Source organism: Euprymna scolopes, chromosome 2, assembly GCF_053919585.1.
Source record: "Euprymna scolopes isolate OS-2025 chromosome 2, ASM5391958v1, whole genome shotgun sequence".
NCBI classification, from domain to species: Eukaryota; Metazoa; Mollusca; class Cephalopoda; order Sepiida; family Sepiolidae; genus Euprymna; species Euprymna scolopes.
Window position 1 is genome coordinate 100,982,189 of NC_136483.1, and position 23,727 is coordinate 101,005,915.

Genomic DNA, 23,727 nt, shown 5'->3' on the forward strand with positions numbered 1-23,727 from the left:
AAGCCTAAAGAATCCTAGAGTGGATGAAACGCGGAATATTCAGTGTAGCTTAATCGCCATATATATTTTATAATTAACTAACTAGCTCTACCTACGTATTGAGCACTTTTGAAGTAAATACTTAAAGTTTACGCATAAATTTATACTTTCGTATATTAATTTTATGCGAGTAAATGAAGTAGTTATATATATATATATATAAGGTTAGAACCAATAGTACTGATGTTTTGTAAGACATACACATATATAACATTATGACATGATGTAATATATATGACTGTATTATTTTGTTTCCTAGATGTTAATGAAATTTTGCTGTTTATAAAATAGAGCTCAATAAAAAGTAGATCTGTATTGTATAAATTTCTTTATTCAAACAAACATCATTGGCTACATATGTGCATACATGTTTCAACTGTGATTTCTACCGAATTCCAGCGTCATCAAGCCGCTAGTCTCAACTTCATATGCAAATGTAATTTTGTTTATTTTCAAGCCGCACACACACATTGAATTAATGAAGGATATGTTTCGTTTTATTATTGAAATTTTATTAGCAAAAGATTTCCGCTTTCTTATATATTTGGCTAGTGGCTTATGCACGCATAATTCTGTCTAGATTTTTGATTAAATAATACAATTAACATTGTAGAAATGTACATTAATCCGCATAGAAGTTTTCTGATATATAATTTCACTGATATATGAGGGTAACTAACATACAAAAGAAAAAGTAAGGAATCATTACCAATAAACTTTGGGTGAATATGTGTTGTAACATTCCTCATTGAGCTCTTGAGTTTATTACAGGATAAACAAGACTAACAAATTTCCTCTATATGTTATGTTCTATATTTATTTCTCGATGCTGCACTAATCTTGCTTGACGTACAGTGAAACTTTTCTGACTGTATTTTACTTTTTCTTTTACCATTTGTTATATAGTACCTTAGGCTAATTTAGTGACCTACATTAAAAAAAAAAAAAGAAAGTTAAAGTTCTGCATTGAGCTAACTCAAAACCTTTGCATGAGATGGTCAATACGTGACAAAGCTGTATTCTTGTCGTATTCTTTGACTACACTCCATCAAACATGCACAGGTGACCATGTCTTGGTTTCTGCCGAAAATAGAAGAAAGGGTCATTCAAAGATGACGCGGTGAAAGTCTCTTATGGATAACTTTCGTTTAGCACATTCCAGAGCTCGCTTATGTATCACAGGGCTGGCAATTGAGAGTTGTCTCTAGATGAGTGACGCTAGAGATTTGCTGACTTGTATTGAACTTGTGATAGATGAGAAATTAATGTGCAAGATAAACGGGCACATGAAAGTTATTAGCTGATATAAGCCGACAAACACTAAAAAAAACAAGTGTGTAACGTAGTTGTTACATGTCAACACTTGGGACCCATACGTTCTATGCAGACACTCATAAGGAAAACAAAGACAAAAAAGAATCCGGCTCAACAGATATTTATTTACAGGTGCTTCCAGAATAACGCTTTGTCTCTAGTTCAAGTCTTTTCATACTACAATGTGCTTAACAAGACTTTACCGTGTTGAACACGTGTGTCTTTGTACTTGTCCGGCCATGTCTTTCTATGTCACTCTCGGACATGTTTTTATTCTTTATAATCTTTTTCTTTCCTTCTTCCTTGCTGTGACATCACCTCGCACACAGCTCGGTCAGTTGGCTGTTATTGCTGCTATATGTACGTCCACGCTCTGTTACGAAATAGCTCTAACAGCGTCTCTCTACTTTGTTTGGATTCACTTTTAGAAGCAAGTAACTTTTCATGTGAACATGTTGATTCAAAGTACTTTCAACCAATGGAAATTGTTTCAAACCCCCAAAAGCAACAAGTCTATATGAAAGCTAAAACAAACTGCCAAACGCTGAAGACAGAGACTTCATCAGCCACCTGTGTACAGAAGAACCTAAACAACATCTACTCAATACCATACTCCCCGTGCCTTTGACTAGGGAAGAGGCAAGTCAAAAAGGACTTGAGGACTCAAATACCAGGTGTATTCATTTCACACACACATGCTTACATACAAGCAACAACTATGTGAACAGAAACGAACTACTCCTCAGAGCTATACATCCACTAATGAACACTGTAAACCAACGCATACACAATACCACGCTGCCAAATACTCATGTACATATATTATTATATTCACACTATTAACATTGTGATGCGTGAGTATTTACTCCACTTTCTTTAATTAACATGTGCTTACACTATGAACATTTACAGATTGAAAGTAACTTTTATATTATCTTTTGCATGAAAATGTTTTTTGTAAAATTTTCGCTTTTCTCAACTTTTCATTTAGAGAAGTCTGTTTATATTTTAGTTTTCACTTGCTAACTGGTGACCCATTCATAACATTCAAAATACACTACCTGTTGCCAGGAGCGACACTACAAAGGTACGTATAGATTTTAAAATGATCAGACATTTGTACCAGTCTATAATACTCTCAACCTGTGGTTGATTAGATTTAAAAAAATGCAGATGGTAAAGTTTAAGTATAAAACAAATTTCACAACGATTGTCCAAGTATCTTAAGGTGAGAATGTTCAAGAGAATGTACTTCAACTTTTGAGACACTCTGTATTATCAGAAAAAAAAAAAAAAAGGTTTCTTAAATATTTTTTTTATTCATTTTTTTTTTTTTTTTTTTTTTTTTAACTTTTGGCATTTTATTGAAAATTAAGACGAAATTTTAAATATTTTCTTTTTTAAATCTTTTTCTCAAAGATATTTTTTTTAACATAAAAGATTTTCAAATCTCCAAATTCATTTACAAATTAATTTTTCAAGGAAAACTTAAATAATGTCTTAGTAAATCCTTATCTTCAGTGGGGGTGAAGGGGTGTTTCCTCTGATAAAATTTTTAATTTACAAAAGAAAACAAAAATAATTTATTTATAAATAAAATTTTTGTCCATAATTTAAAAACAAATGAAGATTCTTTAAAAAAAAAAAAAAAAAAAAAATACAAAGTAAAAGAAACATTTGAAAAAAATCATAAAATTTTGACACTTTTAAAATCTGTAATTTTTCAAACTGTCAGAAGAAAATTAAGAAATTAAATAACTGAAAAGTTTAAATTTAAATAATATATTGGATTCTCTAGACTGCTCTTCTCATCTTGAGTGTTATTTTCACAACGTTTCGATCGGCGTAACCTCCAACCTTCTTCATTGTTTAATTCTGGACTGTTTTGGGAGTTACATCGACCAAAACATGAAAATAATACTTGGGATAAGAACAGTAGTCAGAAGAAACCCAAAAATACAAAAAAAAAAATACTCATTTAAAAAATTCAGAAACTTAAATAGAATGATCTTGAAAAGTAAATTGATTTTAAACTGAAAATTAGATATTTTTAATTTTCAGTCATTAAATGTTTTTTATTTATTTTTTTATTATTAACTGTCTTTCCAGCTAATTTGCAGATATTTTTATTTTAAAGTCATTACACGTTTTATCATTATTATTCATAATAAATTTTTGTTTATAAAATTTTGATTTTTAGCATTTAGAGAGAAATTCTGTAGGAGTAGACTACATTATAATGACCCGGAGAGGTATTTACCTGCATTCCAATTTTTTTTTTTTTTTTTTTTTTTTTCCCTTTTTACTGGCTTATCTCTTTACAATCTTCATTTTTCTCAATTTAAAATTTTGAAGAATGGAAATAAATAATGTGTGTAAATAAGAAATAGGTAAAGCAAAAAACAAACAAACAAACTTAGAATCATGCATCTTTCATTTTGATTACAAAAACTTTATCAAAAATGGCATTTTATTGAACAGATGTAATTATATATATATATAAAATTTGAAGTAGCGATGGGAGAAATATAGACAAAAACACAGAGTGAGTAAAGGATAGTGTTAGTGTGTGGAGGAGTAGTGTTAGCTGTAGGTTAAAGTTTGTGTTTGGCTATGTGAATTAAAGATGACTTATTGATGGCAGTGTTTTGGTGGTGAGTAGGTATATAGAGAGTGGGGGAGAGGTATTAGATATTGGGGTGAAAAACAGACCGCTATAGTTCATGGTAGAATAATTTTGCGGAATGCAAGATGGTGGAAGGATATTCTGGAAAATGCAGTAAGCAAGTTACTATCAACTTTATATCTACTTTGACTCTGTTCAATAAAAAGGCTATTCTTGATAAAGTTTTATAAATGAAACAAAAATATCAATGAAATCAGCATGATTCTGGTTTAATTTTTTTTCGATATAGTTTTTTTTATTTTATTTTTTTATTTATCTGTATCCTTGTTTATTACCTAGTCTTACTGTCAGATATTTATCCTTCAAGCATAACTTTCTCTAGCATTAAATGTTTTAAAAGGTTCTTTGCAGTGTAGGATACCAGGATGAAGTGACATGTGAACAAAAAAATCTCTCATTTATATTATCTTCTGTTTAAACAAAAAAAAGGTGCAACTTTACTATAGTTTGTCATCCAACTCAATTGTGTATTTTTGAACAGGGAAAAACATTATTACATACATACGTGTCATGGCAAAATTAGTATAAATTCTAAAATTTACGAAACATCATCCAGTAGAAGACATGCTAGAACTAATTTTTGAGAAAAAAAAAAAAAGTCAAGATCTTATATATCAAGAATAAGCAATATGGCCGACTTGAAAGCAGTTATCTCCCCCTGATATCAAGCATCTAAAGGGTTAATTTACAGTGACATTGCAACTTTGAAAAATTCTGTTTTTACTTGTAACTATTTTTCTACTTGATTAAATTAATTTTTGGAATTTATACTAATATAGACATGACATGTAAGTATGTAATGTTCTTCTCTGAAATGCATTTTTTTTTTTTTTTTTTTTTTTTTTCAAAGACACTATAGTAAAGTTGCATAAAAAGAATGACAAATAAAAATTTAGGACAAGTTTTCAAAAAAAAAAAAAAGAAAAAAAAAAGGTGGTAACTCTTGAAAATTAGGTTGGTGCAAAAATAATGTCGTTTTTTTTGACGTTCAAATGTCAAAAAGCAACATTATTTTGCACCAACCTAATATTTTACCATCCCAGCTATATTTAACAGTAAGTTCATATTTACTTATCTATGCGTGAAAGATTTTTGTAAAAATAGATATACAAAGATTTATAATTTAAATGCTACCTTTGTTTTTGTTCATCCACCACTTTACCCTTATGGGATCTTGCATTGCTAACAACCTTCTTTAAGCACTTACATATTTGTTTTATCGGCAATGCTTCCAGCAAACTACCTCTCTCCTATATATATATATATATAGAAACTTCCAGTACAAATCTGGCTGCTTCATGAGCAAATTGCATTCTTTTATTTCGAAATGTAATAAATATCTTTTTTTACATTAACTGCTATTATCCTGCATGACATGATTTACGATTCGATCATTTACTGTGGCCATATATAATATTGGTGACACTTTTTAATAATTATATATTTGCAGAGTCTTCAGTATTCATTAAGACGCCCTGCAGTTTAACAGCTATGTACAACATTAGTTTTAAAATGTACGTATAAATATGAATGAACACATATACACTTGCAAATATTTTTGCACATCGATATTTATATGAATACATATACATGCTTTTATGAATACATACATTCACATTTCTCAAAGCTATATATATTTTTATTTATTTATTTATTTTTTTTTTTACACATTTCCAATTCATTTTTATTATGCTTAGCTATATTTTAATACCAAAAAAAAAAAAAAAAAAAATTAGATATCACATCATTTTAAGATGGTGGGCCCTAAAATTATCGATGAGATAGGACTCCTCGTGAGTTTGTTTTTCTTTTTTTTTTTCTTTTAATTTTTAGTCGGTAAAATGCTTTTTTTTTTCCTTTCCTTTTTCCTTTGTGGTGGTTTATTTCTATTTAAAGAAATACAGTTAGGTGAGAGTTGTCCCTCTTAAATTAGGCGAGCATTGTTATCGTGGTGGTAGAAAAAAAAAAATCACAGTTTGGGCTAAATTTCATATAACAAATTCTACAATTTTAATATTAAAAATGCAATCGGCGAAGGGTTACTTCCCTTTGCGTGAAAAGGGATTTCTTGTAACCATTAAATAGACGCAAAAAGAATTCAATTCTTCCAAGATCAACCACTCTTTTTTATGTTGAGATATGAATATGCAAATCAATGAAGAATTATTTCCTAATTAGGTGAAGATTGTTCTTGTTGTTAAAGGACAAGGGGGGGGGACAAACCAGGTCAATATAATATAAGAAATGCAGCCAACGAAGAGTTCCTTCTCTTATGTTAAATAGTAATTGTTCTTGTTCTGAAGTCTTTAACAATAATCACGTTAAATTTGTACCAATTTTTTAATTTATATTTAATATCATTGGATGGAAGAAAAAAAAAAACAACTTTTTCATATCCAACCTGACATTTTAAAATAATTTTTTTCTTTTTAAATTTCAAAATCACATTTTCAGAAAAAAAAAAAATTTATATTTAAAAAAAATTCTTTTTTTTTTTTTTTTTATTTTTCACAAAAAGATTTCAGACTGATGTTTTGATTGGTTTTTGGTTGATCGTCGAATTATCGTGGTTTATTCTTTCGTCTTTTAACAGCAATTCCCCGTTTTCTTCGGATGAAGCCAAAGGGTTCCGACTGACGACTAGATCCAGATTATTCCCAGCTTCTGAAATTAAAGGTACGGCCATTTGGCAATCAAAGTCCCGTGTTTTTATACTGTTCACCTGTTGAAGAGAAGGAAAGTTCAAAGAATTAAATAATAAAAGCAAAAAAATGGCATGTTTCAAGGGAAGGGGGCGATATATAAAACAAGATTCGTAAAATATACCAGAAAATGATTATCTTGATAAAAGAATGTGTGATTAAACCACACAAAGATAAAAAAAAAATTAATTGATACAAAATCTGTATTTACAGTAAACAATAAGTTTGGATTTAAAATTCCTTAGAATTAAAGTACATAAATTTCATATTCTTCTAAAATGTCCTTCATAAATTTCATATTCTTCTAAAATGTCCTTCATAAATTTCATATTCTTCTAAAATGTCCTTCATAAATTTCAGAAAATCAAAATTAAAGCAAAAATTATTAGAAAAAGAAGAAAAAAAAAAAAAGAAAGTTTTTAATGTGCCTTCCCATATCTGAGAAACTCCTTCCATTCGTCCGGTCTCAGTCTGAAATAGCATTTTTATAACAGTAGATACAGATTATGATTGATGCGTCTTGTGTTGTATGCATTCAAGCATCTCTACATGGCGCTATTTCTATTGGACATGCTTTAAACTGTAATGCATTTATTTATTTATTTATTTATTTAAAAAAATTTTTTTAGATGCATCAAAACTGATCCTCAGTGATACACTGCCCTTACTGTATCATGTCAGCTCAGACAGTACCTGACTCTGGAAGTGTCAAACACTCCCTTGAAAGCTCTGTCCTACACATAATCAACATTACAAAACTGCAAAGCGACAAACTCTGACTGTTCATATAGCGCCGTGTATGTCAATCTCAGCCAATGTGATAATTTCTTATTCTTTTCACTCCTGTCTAATGCTTTCCTTCAGTTAGTCCTGTTTTAACTGAGTTGTCTTCCCCCTAGACTTCCATTAAGGTAAGTCCCATCTTTTCTATAGAACTAATATAAATGTTCAGCATTTCCCAAGCTAAAAGTGTTAACTTTTATTCCTTTCTTTCTCCCTTTTCTGTTTTACTCCTTTCTAACCCCTTTCTTCGCCCAACCCATTCCTCTCTTTGGAGACACACAGTTAAATGTAAGAAAAATAACTCTGTATATAAAAAAAATCAGTCTCATCCCTTTTAATTAGTGTCTGGATAAAACAAACTAGTGATAACACTAAAAGATGTGTATATATCTTGATAACATTAAATGACATGAATGACTATTTGACCTCCAGATAATGAATCTTCTTTTTTTTTCTTTTTTTTTTTTTTGGTAAAGATATTAAACATCCGGGGTTATGTTTAATTAAAAAAAATTTTTTTTTTTAATTACCGACATTGTGTGTGTTTGTTGATGAACTTACCCCTGATGGAAGTCGGGGGACAACCCATATAAACAGACATTTGCCTTTTAATATAATTATCTATTAATTGTTGCCTTTTGTTTTTAACTTAGTGTTACAAAATCAAAATTACTATCATAATTCTAACACTTATGCACCAAGTAGGCTTTAAAAAATTTAACCAACCATTAAAAAAAAAAAAAAATTAGTCAACCATTAAAAAAAGATGTATATAATAATTTATGAAGTACAACTGATCTTATACCATTCACTTTATTCTCATTACGAAAAAAAACACAAAAACTTATTAATTCTAATAATTCTAATTATTGAAACTTACTTAATTCTAATAATTTTCTTATTGAAAAACTTACTTAATTCTAATAATTCTAATTATTGAAAAAACAAAAAACAAAAAAAAAAACAAAGTAAACTAGTTTTAATTACAAACACAATGTTAGAGTAATTAATCCGACCTAGTATCAGATATTCTCTCTGGAAAACTTATTAAAAAAAAAATTCTTTTAAGGCATATTTTTATTTATTTATTTATTTTTTTTAACTCCTTGCAATCCAAATATTGGACTTAAGTATTTAATAAATCTCCCCTTCCCTTTATTTCATTCCTCTTATCACTTCATTGGTAGAGAAACGGAAAAGTGTATAGACACCTACACACAATCATGATTATTTGGTTTGATTGTTTTGCTTTATGGCATATCAACCCTTTTTGGATTATTTAATACTGAATTCAGTAATTTTGGTAATTCAAGTTCTTAATATTTTCAAATATTTATAGATTAATATATGACAGAAGTGCCAGAAGTAAAATCTGTTTTTTTTTTTTGTTTTTTTTTAACTCAAAAAGTTGAAGATATACATGGTACCATTAAAATGAGCAATTTTTGTGCCCCAGAATTTATTTTTCTACATAGTCACCACCAATCTCAATGCACTTTTGCCAGGAATTCAATGATGCATATCTGCTTCTGACACACGTCTATGATAGGGGTTGCTTTCTTAGTCTCACACCATCAATATCTACAACAGAGATAAAATTTTCAGGTCATGAATGCATAAATTTAGTTATCATAACAATACAATTTGCAATCCCCTCTGATCCATTCGGGCAGAATGAAAAAAAAAAAAGAGGAGGCATCACTTTTCGAACACCACATAAATTATAGGAGAGTCCAATGCAGAGATATACCGAAGATAAATGAATGCAAAGCAAAATGAAATAAGTTTCATTTTTTTCCCCTTCTACTATTATTTGTACTCACTAGGAGTTTTTATACAGGTCATCATCAGAGATTACTTGCTGATAATAATTGGTGATGTTCCCTGGAGTCTGGGTGACAACAAATCTTCCTAGATTGTTTGTATGCTCCATCTCTTGATAACTTTTGCAAATGACTTGATTTTTCAGTTTGCATCCATCTTATCTTGATTTCAATCAGCTTATATCCGATACATCTTTGCATTGGAATCACCTCCTAGTAAAATTCTCTCTCTCTCTCTCTCTCTATGTATGTTTTATATATATACTAGCATGGGTGCCCGGCGTTGGCTGAGTGTTTGTAGGTATGTGGTGAGAAAAAAAAAAAAATTTTTAGTAGGCAGGTAGGCTCGAACCCAAACCCTTGACGCAAAGGTGGAAAAGAAAGTGTGAAAAAACCTGACATCTTACCCGCTCAGCCACAACAGAAGAGTAACTGAAAACCATTTTAATTTAACGATTAAAAAGTTAAATGACAGGTGCGTGAACTTAATGAGGTCAAACATCAAGCCATATGGGGAAACTTAACTTTGGCTGCAAGCCAGTTCCCCCAAAATGTTGGGGAAAACCAGCTCCCCCATAAAAAGGAGAGCGTCCAAATGAATAACAATTGTCTGATATGACAGGTTTTGGCCGCATTGATTAAAGCTGATTGCTTTTCTGGACCTCCCGGCACAAGTGCCAGGTAGATGCTTTGGTTCAGATTCAGTTTCGCTTTTATACTAAAAAGCCAAGCAAAACATGCGAAGAATAAAAAATATTGTGAAAATAGTGTGTAAAAGTCACAGAAATTAAAGATACACATGACCTCATTTCGTAAATCGGAGATATTATAATCTACGTAGTATATAAAAAGTTCTAAGAAACAGTGACTACCCCGAGCCCCCCCCCCCAAGCCTTTGGCAGACATACAAAAAATGTGCACACACTAACACACATTTTGTCTTTTTTTATATATAATATAATATAATGCTTATTTATTTATATATATATAATGCTTCAAGCAAACATAAACCTTATACACAGGGTGACTGGGGAAAGTAACTCCCTATTATTAAGCTTGTGCTTCTAATTTATGACTGAAATATCATTTTCGTTTCTTGTAAAAATTATAAGAAAGTGTATAGAATGAAGTTTTATTTAGAATTCAATATGGCCGCTAGCATTCACCACCACCTGGTAACCACATTAACTGATTTAATGCGTCATGCGTTTTTTGTTACTGAATGATGAATATAAAAAGATTGAAAATCTCCATATATGATCCACTTAAAACAACACCTGATCCAGAAAACAGCAAGCCCTCATATTCTATAAGCAATGTTTCTGACAAATGGGGAATAATTGCTGTTTTTTGGGTTGGTGGTATGTAAAGATATTCAATCCTCTTATAATGATTCAGTAAAAACAAATTTAAAAAAAAATCAGTATATGCAGCTCTTAGAAGGTAACTCCCTATTATTACGTGCATTTATTACAAAAATATTATTCTTACAAGAAACGAATATAAAGAGAAAGTGTATAGCATTAAATTATATTTAGAATTCAATATGGGTGCCAGCATTCGACACTAGCTTTTCAAGGCACCTGGGAACTGCATCAACTGATTTCACAAAGTATTTTTTTTTCTTTTTACTAATTTAAAACCCCATTTGAAAACTAGGGTTAAGAAGATGGATATATAGACGAATGATGATGAATACTATGAACAGATTTAAAATCTCTACATATCACCGACTTAAAACAATAGCTGACTTAGAAAACAGCTCCCCACCCCCCTTGTCAAAAATATCACTCATGGGGAATGTGAAGACTAAAGAAAAAAAATAAAGGGACGGTCTTACAACTCTTGCTACCTCCCCCCCCTCTATTTCATTTCTTGTAAGAATTATATTTCAGTAATAAATTTCAAGTATAGATACTTTCCAATCATACTGTAGATTAATTTGTTTTGTAGACATATATTTTAGGTGCTTGTGTAGATTAGTGATTTTTTAAACCAATGCATTTCAGATGAAAACTTTGTGTTTCTGTCATGTCAAAAGTAGTCTAAATTCTAAAAATTACGAAAAATGATCCAATAAAAAAAATAAAATAATTACAACTAAAAATAAAATTTATTGAGTTTTATCATGTTTTAAGATGAAAGAGTTGTATGACCAATTCAATATGACAAACTGACTTATCTCCTCTGACTTAAATTAAGGGTCCACCATTTTTTTTTTAATTTTTTTTTTATAAATACATTGAGTACATGTTCTATTGGATCATTTTTCATAATTTTTTTGAATTTATACTAATTTTGACATGACACATATGTAATAATGCTTTCACCTGAAATGCGTTCATTTAAAACCTTATGAATCCACATAAGCACCATATTTTGTACATCAAATCTGTTGCCAAAATTTTGTACATCAAATCTGTTGTAAAAAAAAAAAAGGTGGAACAATATATTTGTCGCTCTAAAGAAAACATCTACAGCTTTATTTTAAAATTTTTATTGAAAAAAATCAATTCACGCAACCTGATTATGTAATAGAGCTGAGCTCTATTCAATGTAGCCGCCTTCAGCTTCAATCACTGCCTCAATACAGGTCCGGAACTGGGAGCATGCCTTTCCAACAAGCACCAGCAGAAGCTTGGTGGATGACGGCGATCAGGCTGATTTTGGTGTTGTGGGAGGTCATGTTGGTAATGTTCTTGACGTATGACCAAACAAAATTGTCTAGTGGGCCAGCACTGAGTCTTGCTGCCACACCTAGTGTCTGCCATCAGCCACCTGATTGCACCAGGGAATCACCATACTTTTCAGCACATCCAGGTATGCTTTGGTGTTGACTTTTAAGCCAACTTCGAAGATGTGAGGTGGCCCTCACTTGAAACCACACCAAAGACCATAACCGTGGCCAGAAACTTTGTTGAGCTGTGCGCTCAAGCATTGAACTGTCCAGATTTGCACTTTGAAGGTGCCGACAATGGTTCTGTTGTCATAACTTAGATCAGTAGAGAGTATGTGTTGTACAACGGCACATCTCTGATGTCGCTCGTTGAACATCGTGTCACTTTCAGACATGATGGAAGGCTCCTATCGCTCTAGGGATTTCCGACACTCCTTGTTATGCAAAATTTCCCATGACTCTTACTTGAAAATACCTACAATCTCAACTCTATTCGCACCTACTGAAAACCTGCCCATATATCTATTCACCTAATTACGCACGACTCGAAACTTGCTGTTTTATCCATACTATATTGCACTTACATCTTAACCCTCCTATCATCTAAAATAGTCTGGGCACAACTCGTAGCTCAATTCTTAATACCTACTCATACTGTAACATTATCCTAGACCTAAGCTAACATAAATAAAAGAAATAAAAAGGGTAAGACTCAAACCACAATATCTCCTCACTAACAAGCCTTCTTACAATCATAGATGCTTACACTGCATGAACTCCACTCACCCCCTTTATCCATTAACAATTAAATAGCAATGTCCCTAAATCACTTTGAGGAGTGTAACTAATCAACAGAGATATAACCCCCACAAACTAACCCAGTAACACTAACTAACCACGCGGGGTTGCAGAAATACCTGGATTAGAACCTAGGCGCGGAGAAAACCCTCTCAGTGCTGATGGACCCAGTAGGTCTTCCCAGATCATCTGTCTAGGAGAAGGAAAACTCTGAAACTAAACCAAAGGGGAGGGAGGCCTCTTCAGTCTTGGATGACAACCTTCCTAGAGCTGGTGACTCAAACAAATTCACCGGTTTGCAAACCTAAACTGCTTAAGGAGTAGATAGGTTCTGTCTATCGCCCGGCTTCCATACTCCTTCTTTGCCTATTAGTCAAGCGCAGAGACACTATCTCAGTGATTCGACAGAAACGCCCAGCGGTAGATCTTGTTTCCTGGCTAGGGCAACGAACGCCGTTTTTCCCCATTCCCAGCACACCCCACCCCTAAAACTGGACATTTGGGAGTGCTTGAGTATGATATATGCCTGAGCAATTAGATTGGGTTGATCTTCTTCTAATGGGTTGAGGGTTCCGGATTGACAGTTCCTGGCTGCTGTTCCCGACTGGTAGTACAGGTGCCCTAACTCTTTGGTAGCGCTTAGAGCGGCTGCTCCATAAACAGTTGAATAATATCGGGTTGTTTGTAGTATCATGACGCGCATGGAAGGGACCCTGCACTGATCCCCGGTGGGCTTTCCTGAGGCCACAATCCTAATTGGAGAAAGGTCAGCTGATGGTCTACTTGTGATGCATGTCTGATGCTCTGCATAACCTCTTGTTTAGCTCCCCCTTACCTAAACCGAAACTCTTTAAAAAAAAAAATGACAACATTACAATAAAAAAATAAGCTTAAACCAAGGCTTAGGGACAAACAAATTCAACTTGCCTCCTCCCTTGAGGCTTGCATTCACAAATATCTGTGGGCTTAGAACTAATTTAGCTGATGTTGAAGCATTTCTCTTAACAAACACCCCGGATATCTTAGCACTAAGTGAGACTAACCTACACTCCTCCATCCCCTTTAACCACTTTAACATGCCTGGATATCTCCCACTCTGCCGTAAGGACTCTGACAGACAAATGCATGGACTTGGAGTTTACATTCGTAATACCCTCCCCCTGACTAGAGAAACAAGCCTAGAAGCCTTTATGTGCTTTAGACTAAACATGCAACACAATATTAGCTACTATTATTTTCTCTACTGCTCTCCCTCGACCCAGAACTGCACCATAATAAACAAAGTCTCTGACAGCATAGACACGGCACTGTCCCTCGACACTAGCGCACAAATATATGTATTTGGTGACTTTAATGTCCACCACAAAAACTGGCTTGGATTCTCTACTTACACAGATGCAGCGGGCAGCACAACTCATAGCTTCACTATATCTCACTCCCTATCACAAATTGTTACGTTTCCAACCCGTTTCCCTGACCAGGAAGAACAACACGCATCACTTCTAAATCTGTTTTTGACCACAGTTCCCGATGACTGCATAACAAAGGTCCACAGCCCACTCGGGAACGCTGATCATGCAGTGATAATGGTTGAAATCGCCCTAAACTCTAGAGCCAAAACTGAAGAGCCAGTGCTCAAAACAACGAGATATTATAAAAAGGTTGACTGGGAAGCCATCAGGGAACTAATCAGAAATGCCCCATGGAGAAATATTTTTTCTCTCCCTGCTGAACAGTGTGCAAACGAGACCACTGACTGGTTCAAAACTACAATCGAAGCGCATGTTCCCATGCGGAAATTTTATAGTAAGCCCCACTCTCCCCAATGGTTTACGTCGACTTGTGCAACTGCCATTGCTCAAAAGCAGCGTGCATACCATAGGTTTAACCGACATAAGTCCAGTTCAAACAGACTGAAGTATATAGAAGCTAGAAATAATGTTAAGAAAGAAATAGCGACAGCTAAGAGAATTTACGGAAACCACTAAAAAGCGCATCGAAGCACAAAAACTAGGAACTCAAGACTTCTGGAAAATCTACAACAGTGTAGTAAATAATGGGCAATCAACAATTCCCCCAACAATCATGAGGTTGTCTCCTCAGCAACCGACAAAGCTAACATGCTTGCCAGTCGGTTTGCCTCAAACTCCACACTGGACCCTTCCAACCACCCCCTACCTGACTTTCCTATGCGGACAGACGCCATGCTAGATGATCTGAAAACCACCCCTGCTCAGGTGCATGTTATAAAAAACCTTGACACTTCAAAAGCATGTGGACCCAATCTTATCCCAGCTGTGCTATTAAAAAAGTGCTCAGCCGAAGTAGCTCCAGTTCTCTCCAAACTCTACAACAAATGCCTTAATGAAGTTTGCTTTCTGGGCTGTTGGAAAACTGCTTCTGTTGTACCAGTATTCAAGAATTAGCCTCCTCCCACTTTTTGCCAAAATATTTTAGACCTTAATTAACCATGCTCTAGTCCATCACCTTACAGATGCTAAACTTCTGACTGACAAACAATATGGATTTAGACAAGGCCGTTCCACAGCAGACATCCTAACTGTAATCTCTGAACGTATATACCATTCACTGGACAAAGCGGGGGAGGGCAGAGCGGTAGCTCTAGATATATCTAAGGCTTTTGACAGAGTATGGCATGAGGGTCTCCTCAGGAAAATTAAATCATACAGTATCATTGGTAGAATACTTAACATAATTAAATCCTTCTTAGATAAGAGAAAAATCCAGGTTGTCCTCGACGGTCGTACATCTAAACAATATGATATAAATGCGGGGGTGCCCCAGGGTTCTATCCTTGGACCTCTATTGTTCCTGATATTCATAAATGACCTCCCCGACAAAATTGCCTCTGAGATGGGTATATATGCTGATGACACTACACTCTATAGTAGGCACGACAGGAAGACGAATGAACACATATCTAAAGAAATGGCAGAAACACTAGAGGAAGACCTCCAATCTGTGGTAGAATGGGGACAAAAGTGGTTGATCGCGTTCAATGCGGCCAAGACTAAACCAGTTTCATTCAATAATTACAAGAAACCCTCTCTACCACCTATAGCAATGGCCAACGACTCTTTATCTGAGAGTACATATTTCAAACTCCTTGGCCTAAACGTTCACAGGAAATATGAGTTGGAACAATTACATTGAAGGCATTGCCAGGGTCGCTGCAAGAAAGGTGGGCTCTCTCTACTGTGTTAGACAACTACTAACATCCGAAAGTATCCTGTACCTCTATAAGGCTACCATTGGCCCATGTATGGAGTATTGCTGTCACATCTGGGTTGGTGCATCTGCTACTAGTCTCTCGCTCCTTGACAAGGTTCAAAAGAGAGTCGCAAACCTGATAGGTCCTGAACTGGCATCTAAGCTTCAGCCTCTGTCCCATCGACGAAATGTTGCATCCCTCTGCCTTTTCTACAAGTATTTTAGTGGTGAATGCTCTGACGAACTGCAATCACTTGTGCCCCCACGACGTGAACACCCTCGACAAACCTGACAGGCTGCTAAATCCCACCCCCACCCAGCATCCCTAGATGTAAAAGATCTTTTTACTCCAATAGTTTCTTCCCCAGAACCGCTAGACTCTGGAATTCCATTCCAGGTCCCTGCTTCCCCAACAGTACTGACGTGCAGAAGTTCAAGTGTAACGTGAACCGACATCTTGCTGCCCAAATCCCTACATAGTACCCCAGTAGTTGCTGCCCCTGATAGTAGCCCCCTACACCAAAGTGGCAATTTGCCTTGTTTGAGGTGAAAATGTAATAAAAAGAAAAAAAAAATACAACTGGCCAGCTAGAAAAACAGAAAACCGGTTTTCATCAAATGGAACTGAAATCATGTCATCTTTTCTGTAGGTGACAATTTTATTGTTCCAGCTTGTAAATAGTTTGTCCAGGGTAGATTCTATTTTACCCATAGACAAGATCCTGATGGATAGTATCAATCAGGATAGAAGTGGACTTGGGAGTAATGGAAACTAAAAAGTGATTCAATTTCCCTAAATTGGGGCCTCACTACTGGATGAATTTAAAGATCATATTCAGTGTTGCATATCTAGGCTGTGTATACCGAGAAATCATTTTGACAAAAGCATGCAACTGCAAGAACAATAAAATAATTATCAAATGTACCAAAATGTCATTTGGATAAAAATTATGAACCTGACAGACATCTGTGTGAAGAAGCAACAAACTTGATCAATTGTCAGAAAGAAAAGTTAAAAGTATGATGTTTGAAAGGTTATTTTCAGCAATAGGTTACACAGGTGTAATCAAAGTCAGATCAATCCAGTGAAATGATCATGGCCGAATAAAACGCCCTTGAGATGTGACTATAGTTACAATATCATTCCAAAAGGGGGCGTTTCTGGTGGTCACAAATATGCTTATATAATAACAATCGAAAAGGATATCGTTGTTAGCTGACGATTTGAGCCAGAGAAGAATGAACCCATTGAATTCCTGTCATGCATCTCCCTCCTAACACCCAATCATTCATAATCATCACCGAGATTAAAGATACACTGATATATGAAAATATAACAATATATCATCATTCTTTTAAACACCACAAAAATACAACACCCAAACCTATAATTTAGCAATGTTTGCTTACATACCTGTAAGATTCTGTCATATGACTGTAGTCCACACTTCTCTGCTAGACTGTCCGCCCGAACAGCACTGATATAGACGCCTTTCTCATACATTCCTTCTGACAGACTAAAGCCAAAATCATCTGTAGCTGAGTCTTTTTGCAATTTAAAGCGGTGGAGCTGAATTGGTGTCGGGGAGAAAATGGTCTGTACATGTTCCTCAAATGTTGTTGGTACCAATTCCTTGCCCGTCGTCGGCTTGCTTGTGGCATTGTTGTTGTTCTTGGAGTACCGGTTGCTTCCATGGCTGCTACTCGAGACAGCATCTTCCCCTTGGGCACAGTGGCAGTTGCTCTTCTTGTTCCGTCGACGCGCATCTCGCGAGCGGATCCGATTCAGACTGGCAACGCTCCTTTGCCTAAGGCTGGCACCGATCTGTCGTAGCATTTCAGATGTGTCTGTGTTCTCAAGGTCATCGCACGTTCTTGACCATTCATCTTCACTGCTCCCATAGCTCGCGTTGCTGTTGGCATCCCAATCGTCGTCATCATCATCCTCCTCATCGTCATCATCCGTGTAGTTGCGATGGTTCTGGTGGCCGTTCGTACTGCACTCAGCATCCGAGAAGGATTCTACAGAGTTGTGGTAGTCGCGGAAATCTGCGGGTAAGGTAGCTGAGGAGAACAAAAATGAGAAAATAATGTTTAACTAGTAATAATCAGTTTGAATGCATTATTTTGAATTGGTGAGTATAACAAAGATTTACAGATCTACATGTGACATGGTATGAGCTATAACTTGGAAATCCGAAAACTAGAGGGGCTTTTCGAGGGCCTTCTACATGCAGACTATAAAATAAACTTAAATATAAGAATAGAGGGAATTTGTTTCTGTTCAGATTTAATGGGGCTGCTTTGAACTAATTTAATACAGTACTGGATTCACATATGGAGTGGTATTAGGACTAGAGGGGCTGTTAGGGGTCTTTTAGTCTTGAGAGCCTGAAACTAAAACTAACTCGATATAAGAACAGAGAATATGTTTCTATTCAAATTTAATAGGATTACTATGAACTAACTTGATGTTTTAGTTTATTAAAATTGTGAAATGATATATTTAAGGTAATATATAAAGTAAAGCCAGCCAATGTGTCCATATCATTTAATTTTGTTTTACCAGTTTTTATGGTGAACAGCGGTCCGTGTTCTTAGGAAATTAGATTTTCAATCAATCTCATCAAAAACATAATTCATCTGCTTTGACATTTTATTTCTTCTTAGTGAAATTAAAAGGAAGTATTTCACTTGCATTACTTGTTTTTATCGGACTATTGTTCTCATCTTGATTGTTATTTGTGCAAACAAAAAATGTGAGCATGTAAATAATATGGTTAAGATTAAACTTAGAAAAATACAAGGACAAGATATTCTAGTAAAAAATAAAATAAATTCATAACTTAAAATATTGCAGCATTAAGAATAAATTCAATTTATCACTATATAATCAATTCTTAATGTTGCAATATTTTAAGTTATAACTTTATTATATTTTTTATTAGAATATCTTGTCCTTTTATTTTCCAGTTTTAACTAGTCTTTTTACTTTTCCATGTTTAAGCTTAACCATATTACTTTTCATGCATGCAGTTTTCTATTATATATATATATATATATATATATATATATGCACCCTCTAAATATTTGCATGTACAAAATTTTACTTTTTATTCACTGTATATTTTAAAATATATATTCCAAAATTCATAATGATCCATTTATAAGTTTAGAAGCCTCTGATCTTCATCAGGCATGCTAAAGCATCTTAGAGAAGAAATGGGAATAGTTACTGGCTCTGTAGATGACTTCGTATTCTTGGAGTTGTTTTTGTTATTTCACTGTAGTTTCGTATGTGTGAAACAAAAAAAAAATTGGTTGACAAGGGGAGGTAACTTTAATAAAGTTTGATGGGATTATCTCCCTTTTACTGTTGAAATTTCAAGGAGAAAGTGTGCAATTTTTGTTTTTCTTTATAATTAGAGGTTCCCATATACTGCTGATATTTATGCTCGGTCTGCTTAGTAATTTTTTCTTTTTTTTTTTTTTTTTTTAGCATATATATCGCTTCTTTAAGCCGTCTAACTCTCCATCTTGCATCCCTGTCAGTTATTTTCCCCTCATTCCATTAAGGGAATTGTGTTTGTTTTTCTTTCCATATGTGATCAGCTATTGATTTAATTATTCTTAACATTTAAACACTCCATTATATTTTAATACTATAAAGAAGAATATGAGTAAAATAAATTTTAAAAAAGAAAGAAAAAAAAACATTTTATGTCACTTTACAAAAAGTCAAATAAAGCTACGAGGGGCATTCCAAAAGTAATGCCTCCTATTGCAAATTGCTATGACGACTGAACTTATGCATTCATGACCTGAAAGTTTCATCTCTTTGCTGCAGATATTGACAGTGTAAAACTCTTAAGAAATCAACCCCTGTTAAGGAGGTGTGTCAGAAGCAGATGTGCAGCATTGAATTTCTGGCAAAAGTGAATTGAGAATGATGGTGACTATGTAAAAAAGTAAATTCTGGAGCACAAAAGATTGCTCATTTTAATGGTATTACTTCTGTCTAAGTAGCTCTTCAACTTTTTGAGTTTAAAAATAAAATAGTTTTTACTTTAGGAACGCTCCGTGTATAATAAATGTTATGTCTAGAATCTTTTGATTCTAGAAAATGGATAAAATTTAAGGTTTTAAGAAGAAATTTGTTGCTTGTTTACATTGGTGATCTTTTAAAATGAACACATTTCAGGTGAAAACATTATTACGTTCTCACATGTCATGACAAAATTTGTATAAATTACAAAAAATGATCCAGTAGATGTGCTAGATGTATTTAAAAAAAAAAAAAAAAAAAAAAATCATACACAATTATGTTTAGTTTAAAAATGGCAAATCTTTAATTTAAGTCAAGTCAATGGTTAGCTCCCTTCTTTGTTATACTGAATTGATCACACATTTCCACATTAAAACATACAATATAACTTCATAAATTTTACTTTTACTGGATCATTTTTCATAATTTTCAGAATTTACACTAATTTCACCATGAGTATGTAATAATGTGGACACCTGAAATGTGTTGGTTTAAAAAAAATCGTCGATGTAAACAACCACAGGAAATTGAAATTATCTCCCTTTGAAAACAACAACAAAAAAAAAAAACACTTTTCTGATAAATCATGATGACAAAAAAGAAGTTTCCCAAAAGGTCAGTTGAGACTTACCGGATTTGTCTCTGGCACGTTTATTTACACCATTTTTTGGTTCCGCTAAGACCATTGCCTGCGAGGTGGAGTTCTGGTTGTAATTCTCTAAGCCTGAACTTCCCCAAGACTCTAGAGCACTATCAACGCTTGGAATAGGTGTGGCTGGATGGTGGTTAGGATCATCACGTTCCATCTATAAAAAGAAGAAATAAAATTTGATTTTCATTTTTCAGACGGAAAAATGAAGGAAATAGAATTTTAATGCATTCAGTAACGACTGCATTAAATAAACAAAAACAACTGATAAGGTGTATCTGTTTTATATAGACTTTTAGTGATGCAAATGTCATTTAAAACTTAGCTGTGACATAGCATCGAACATTGCTGCTTCAAACTTGGGCAGTACAGACCTGAATATGTCATTTCAAACTCAGGTGGGACACAGTATCTGAAAATGCTGTTTCAAATTTGGGCATGATGGTATCATCAAATACCACTTGTAACAGTGCATTCATGATTTCATGGAGTCTCCAAAAATGCCTTCTCAAAACCTCTGGCAGCTACAAGCCTCTGAAAATGCCTTCTCAAAAACTCTAGCAGTTACAAGCCTCTGAAAATGCCTTCTCAAAAACTCTAGCAGTTACAAGCCTCTGAAAATGCCTTCTCAAAAATCTCTGGCAGTATGAAGCTTCTGAAAATGCCTCCTCAAAAGGCTCAGGTGGTATGGAGCCTTTGAAAGTGGCTTCTCAAAAAAACTTGGCCAGTACAAAACCTCAGAAAATGCTTTTTCAAAAATCTCAAGCAGTATGGAGCCTTCAAAATTGCCTTCTCAAAAGATTTGGGCCGTATGAAGCCTCCGAAAATGCCTTAACCCCCCCCCCCCCAAAAAAAAAACTCAGGTAGTATGAATACATTTAAAAAAAAAAAACTTTAAAAAACTCAGTTTTTTTTAAGTTTTTTTTTTTTTTTCTCAAATTTAAAGAAAAATATTTTCTATTTCAATGAAAAAAAAAAAAAAACTATTGAGGAACAATTGCAAAAATACTGGTCCTGAGTTACGAATGCAGGTGCAATTCTACAAAATACTGGTAAGAAGGAATAAAACAAGACAATTCTAACTACAAAACTATCATGCAGGAAGGACTATTTTGCAAAAGGTTGGCATATCAAATGGTGAGAACATGTATTAAGTGTTTTTTTTTTTTTGTGTTTGTTTTCAGCCATCATCTGAAATGTGAAACTTGAACATTCAATGACACGTGAAACATACTTTAAAAAATAAAATTCTTCAAAAATGAGTGAAACATTTGTGTCCCTGGAAGGGGGCCAAAGTATGAAAAAAATAAATAAATACAGAAAAAAAAACAAAATTAAAATATTGTATCTTAAAAGTTGAGACAGGATAAAAAAAAAATAATGTAAAAAAAAAAAATCACCTCACGTAAACTAAAGAAAATTTAACATTACAATCTAGTTAAGCAGTTATACAATTTTGATAAATTGTTTTTTTAAAAAAAATTTACAAAAAATAAAATTTCTATGAACAAGAGAAAAAGAAATTGTGTAGCTTTTATATGAAATATAGGGTTTTAGATATTCGGGTAAAGATTGAAGAGTGGAAACGATAGTGAATGTGAAATACTTTTATTTATCTCTACTAATATATAAAAGGCACTTTGTGTGTAAGAGTTCATTCCCTATGAGTTCTGAAACAGCTAGGCTAAATTTTTTTAAATTTCACACAAATACTGTTCTTAGATAGGCTTAGAATCGGAATACTCCTCATAGGTATCGATAATCGAAAAAATCTGATTAAAAAGGAACAGTCCGATTCTGACTAAAATTAACACCCTTATACAGCCTAACATCACAAGTTCATTTGAGAAGTTTTATCACCGCACAAGCAGAAGGGCCTGGTGTATAAAATCAACAGTAGGTTCTTTGATAGTTCAGGAGCGTGTTAGAAATGAACGCTTCTGTTTAGAGTACAATCAAACCATGATACTTGACTTTTGCATATTAAGCTTTAATTCAAGCCATTATATAAAAATAATTTTATAAAATCAACAGTAGGTTCTCTTATAGTGCAATGTGAACTTAGTCACTGTGAAACTTTCTCCTTGTGCACAGCAGTGGGTCACCTAGAGCAGGCGATTGATTAAAAAATGGGCAATTTCACCAATTTTGATGACAATAAAAGTATTGGAAATGTGGAACATTAGTTGATCCTCATTCGATCACGGGCAACGTCAAGTTTTCCTGCTAGTCTATATAATAAAATCTTTTTTTCCCCCCCTTCTATAGCTTCAGTCATTATAGGAAAATGACTGAGCACTTCATATGCTAAACTGTTTTGCTAGATTTCAGTTGTGAACTACTACAGTTAAGAAAATATGACAATGCATCTTTACTGCTACGACCTTTGCTGGAACTGAGATACCTACAATACCTGTTCACCTCCTTTTACAATGTAGAAGGAATCAGAAATTTTTGCCCTGGCACAGGTCATCAGAGAGGTGACAATGGCTAGGTGTTAAATGACACGGACTGACAACCTGGTTGCACCAAATTCAACAGAAACACATTCACTTAGGGATGTTGGCAACCTTCACATTGTCCCTCCCATAAGTACCTGATGCCTCTCTAGAAAGAATTCTAACTAGAAAGATATCGGGGGGGGGGGAACGAATGCCAACAATAATCCTCTGATTCATTCAAAATGAATTAATGATGCTCTACAACAGCAACTTATAGCACAAGTATTTTACCAAGTACTTTATCCACTATGCCATGGGTCCTTGCTGATTACTGAGTTCAAGAAAAAGATTCTGTAGTTCGACAGAAAGATTCCAGAGTTCAACAAAATACATCTGTAGAAGGTCGAAGGGTACATTAACCAAAACAATGTGAAAATAATACTCATAAATAGTTAGAATGATTCAAATAATTACAATAATGTTTTTTTTTTTTTTTTTTTTTTTTTTTTTTAACTAATCGATGAGGATTTTATTTATAC

At 33.9% G+C, this 23,727-nt stretch overlaps 1 protein-coding gene across 6 annotated transcripts in view; it reads right to left on the reverse strand.

Annotated features, from left to right (window-relative positions):
- Positions 1-5,824: 5,824 nt before the first annotated feature.
- The window catches only part of LOC145293376 (glutamate receptor-interacting protein 2-like), a 535,093-nt gene continuing 517,190 nt past the window's right edge, over positions 5,825-23,727 (reverse strand). For 5 of the 6 annotated variants that reach the window (XM_080140018.1, XM_080140016.1, XM_080140015.1 and 2 more), the window contains 3 exons: positions 20,730-20,904; positions 17,468-18,117; positions 6,516-6,761 (listed from right to left, as the gene is read on the reverse strand). In XM_080140018.1, coding sequence (XP_079996144.1) covers positions 6,561-6,761; positions 17,468-18,117; positions 20,730-20,904 — 1,026 coding nt within the window. In that variant the 3' untranslated portion in view covers positions 6,516-6,560. Of the gene's footprint in view, positions 6,762-17,467; positions 18,118-20,729; positions 20,905-23,727 lie in introns of all 6 variants that reach the window. The other variant, XM_080140017.1, reaches the window with a different exon arrangement.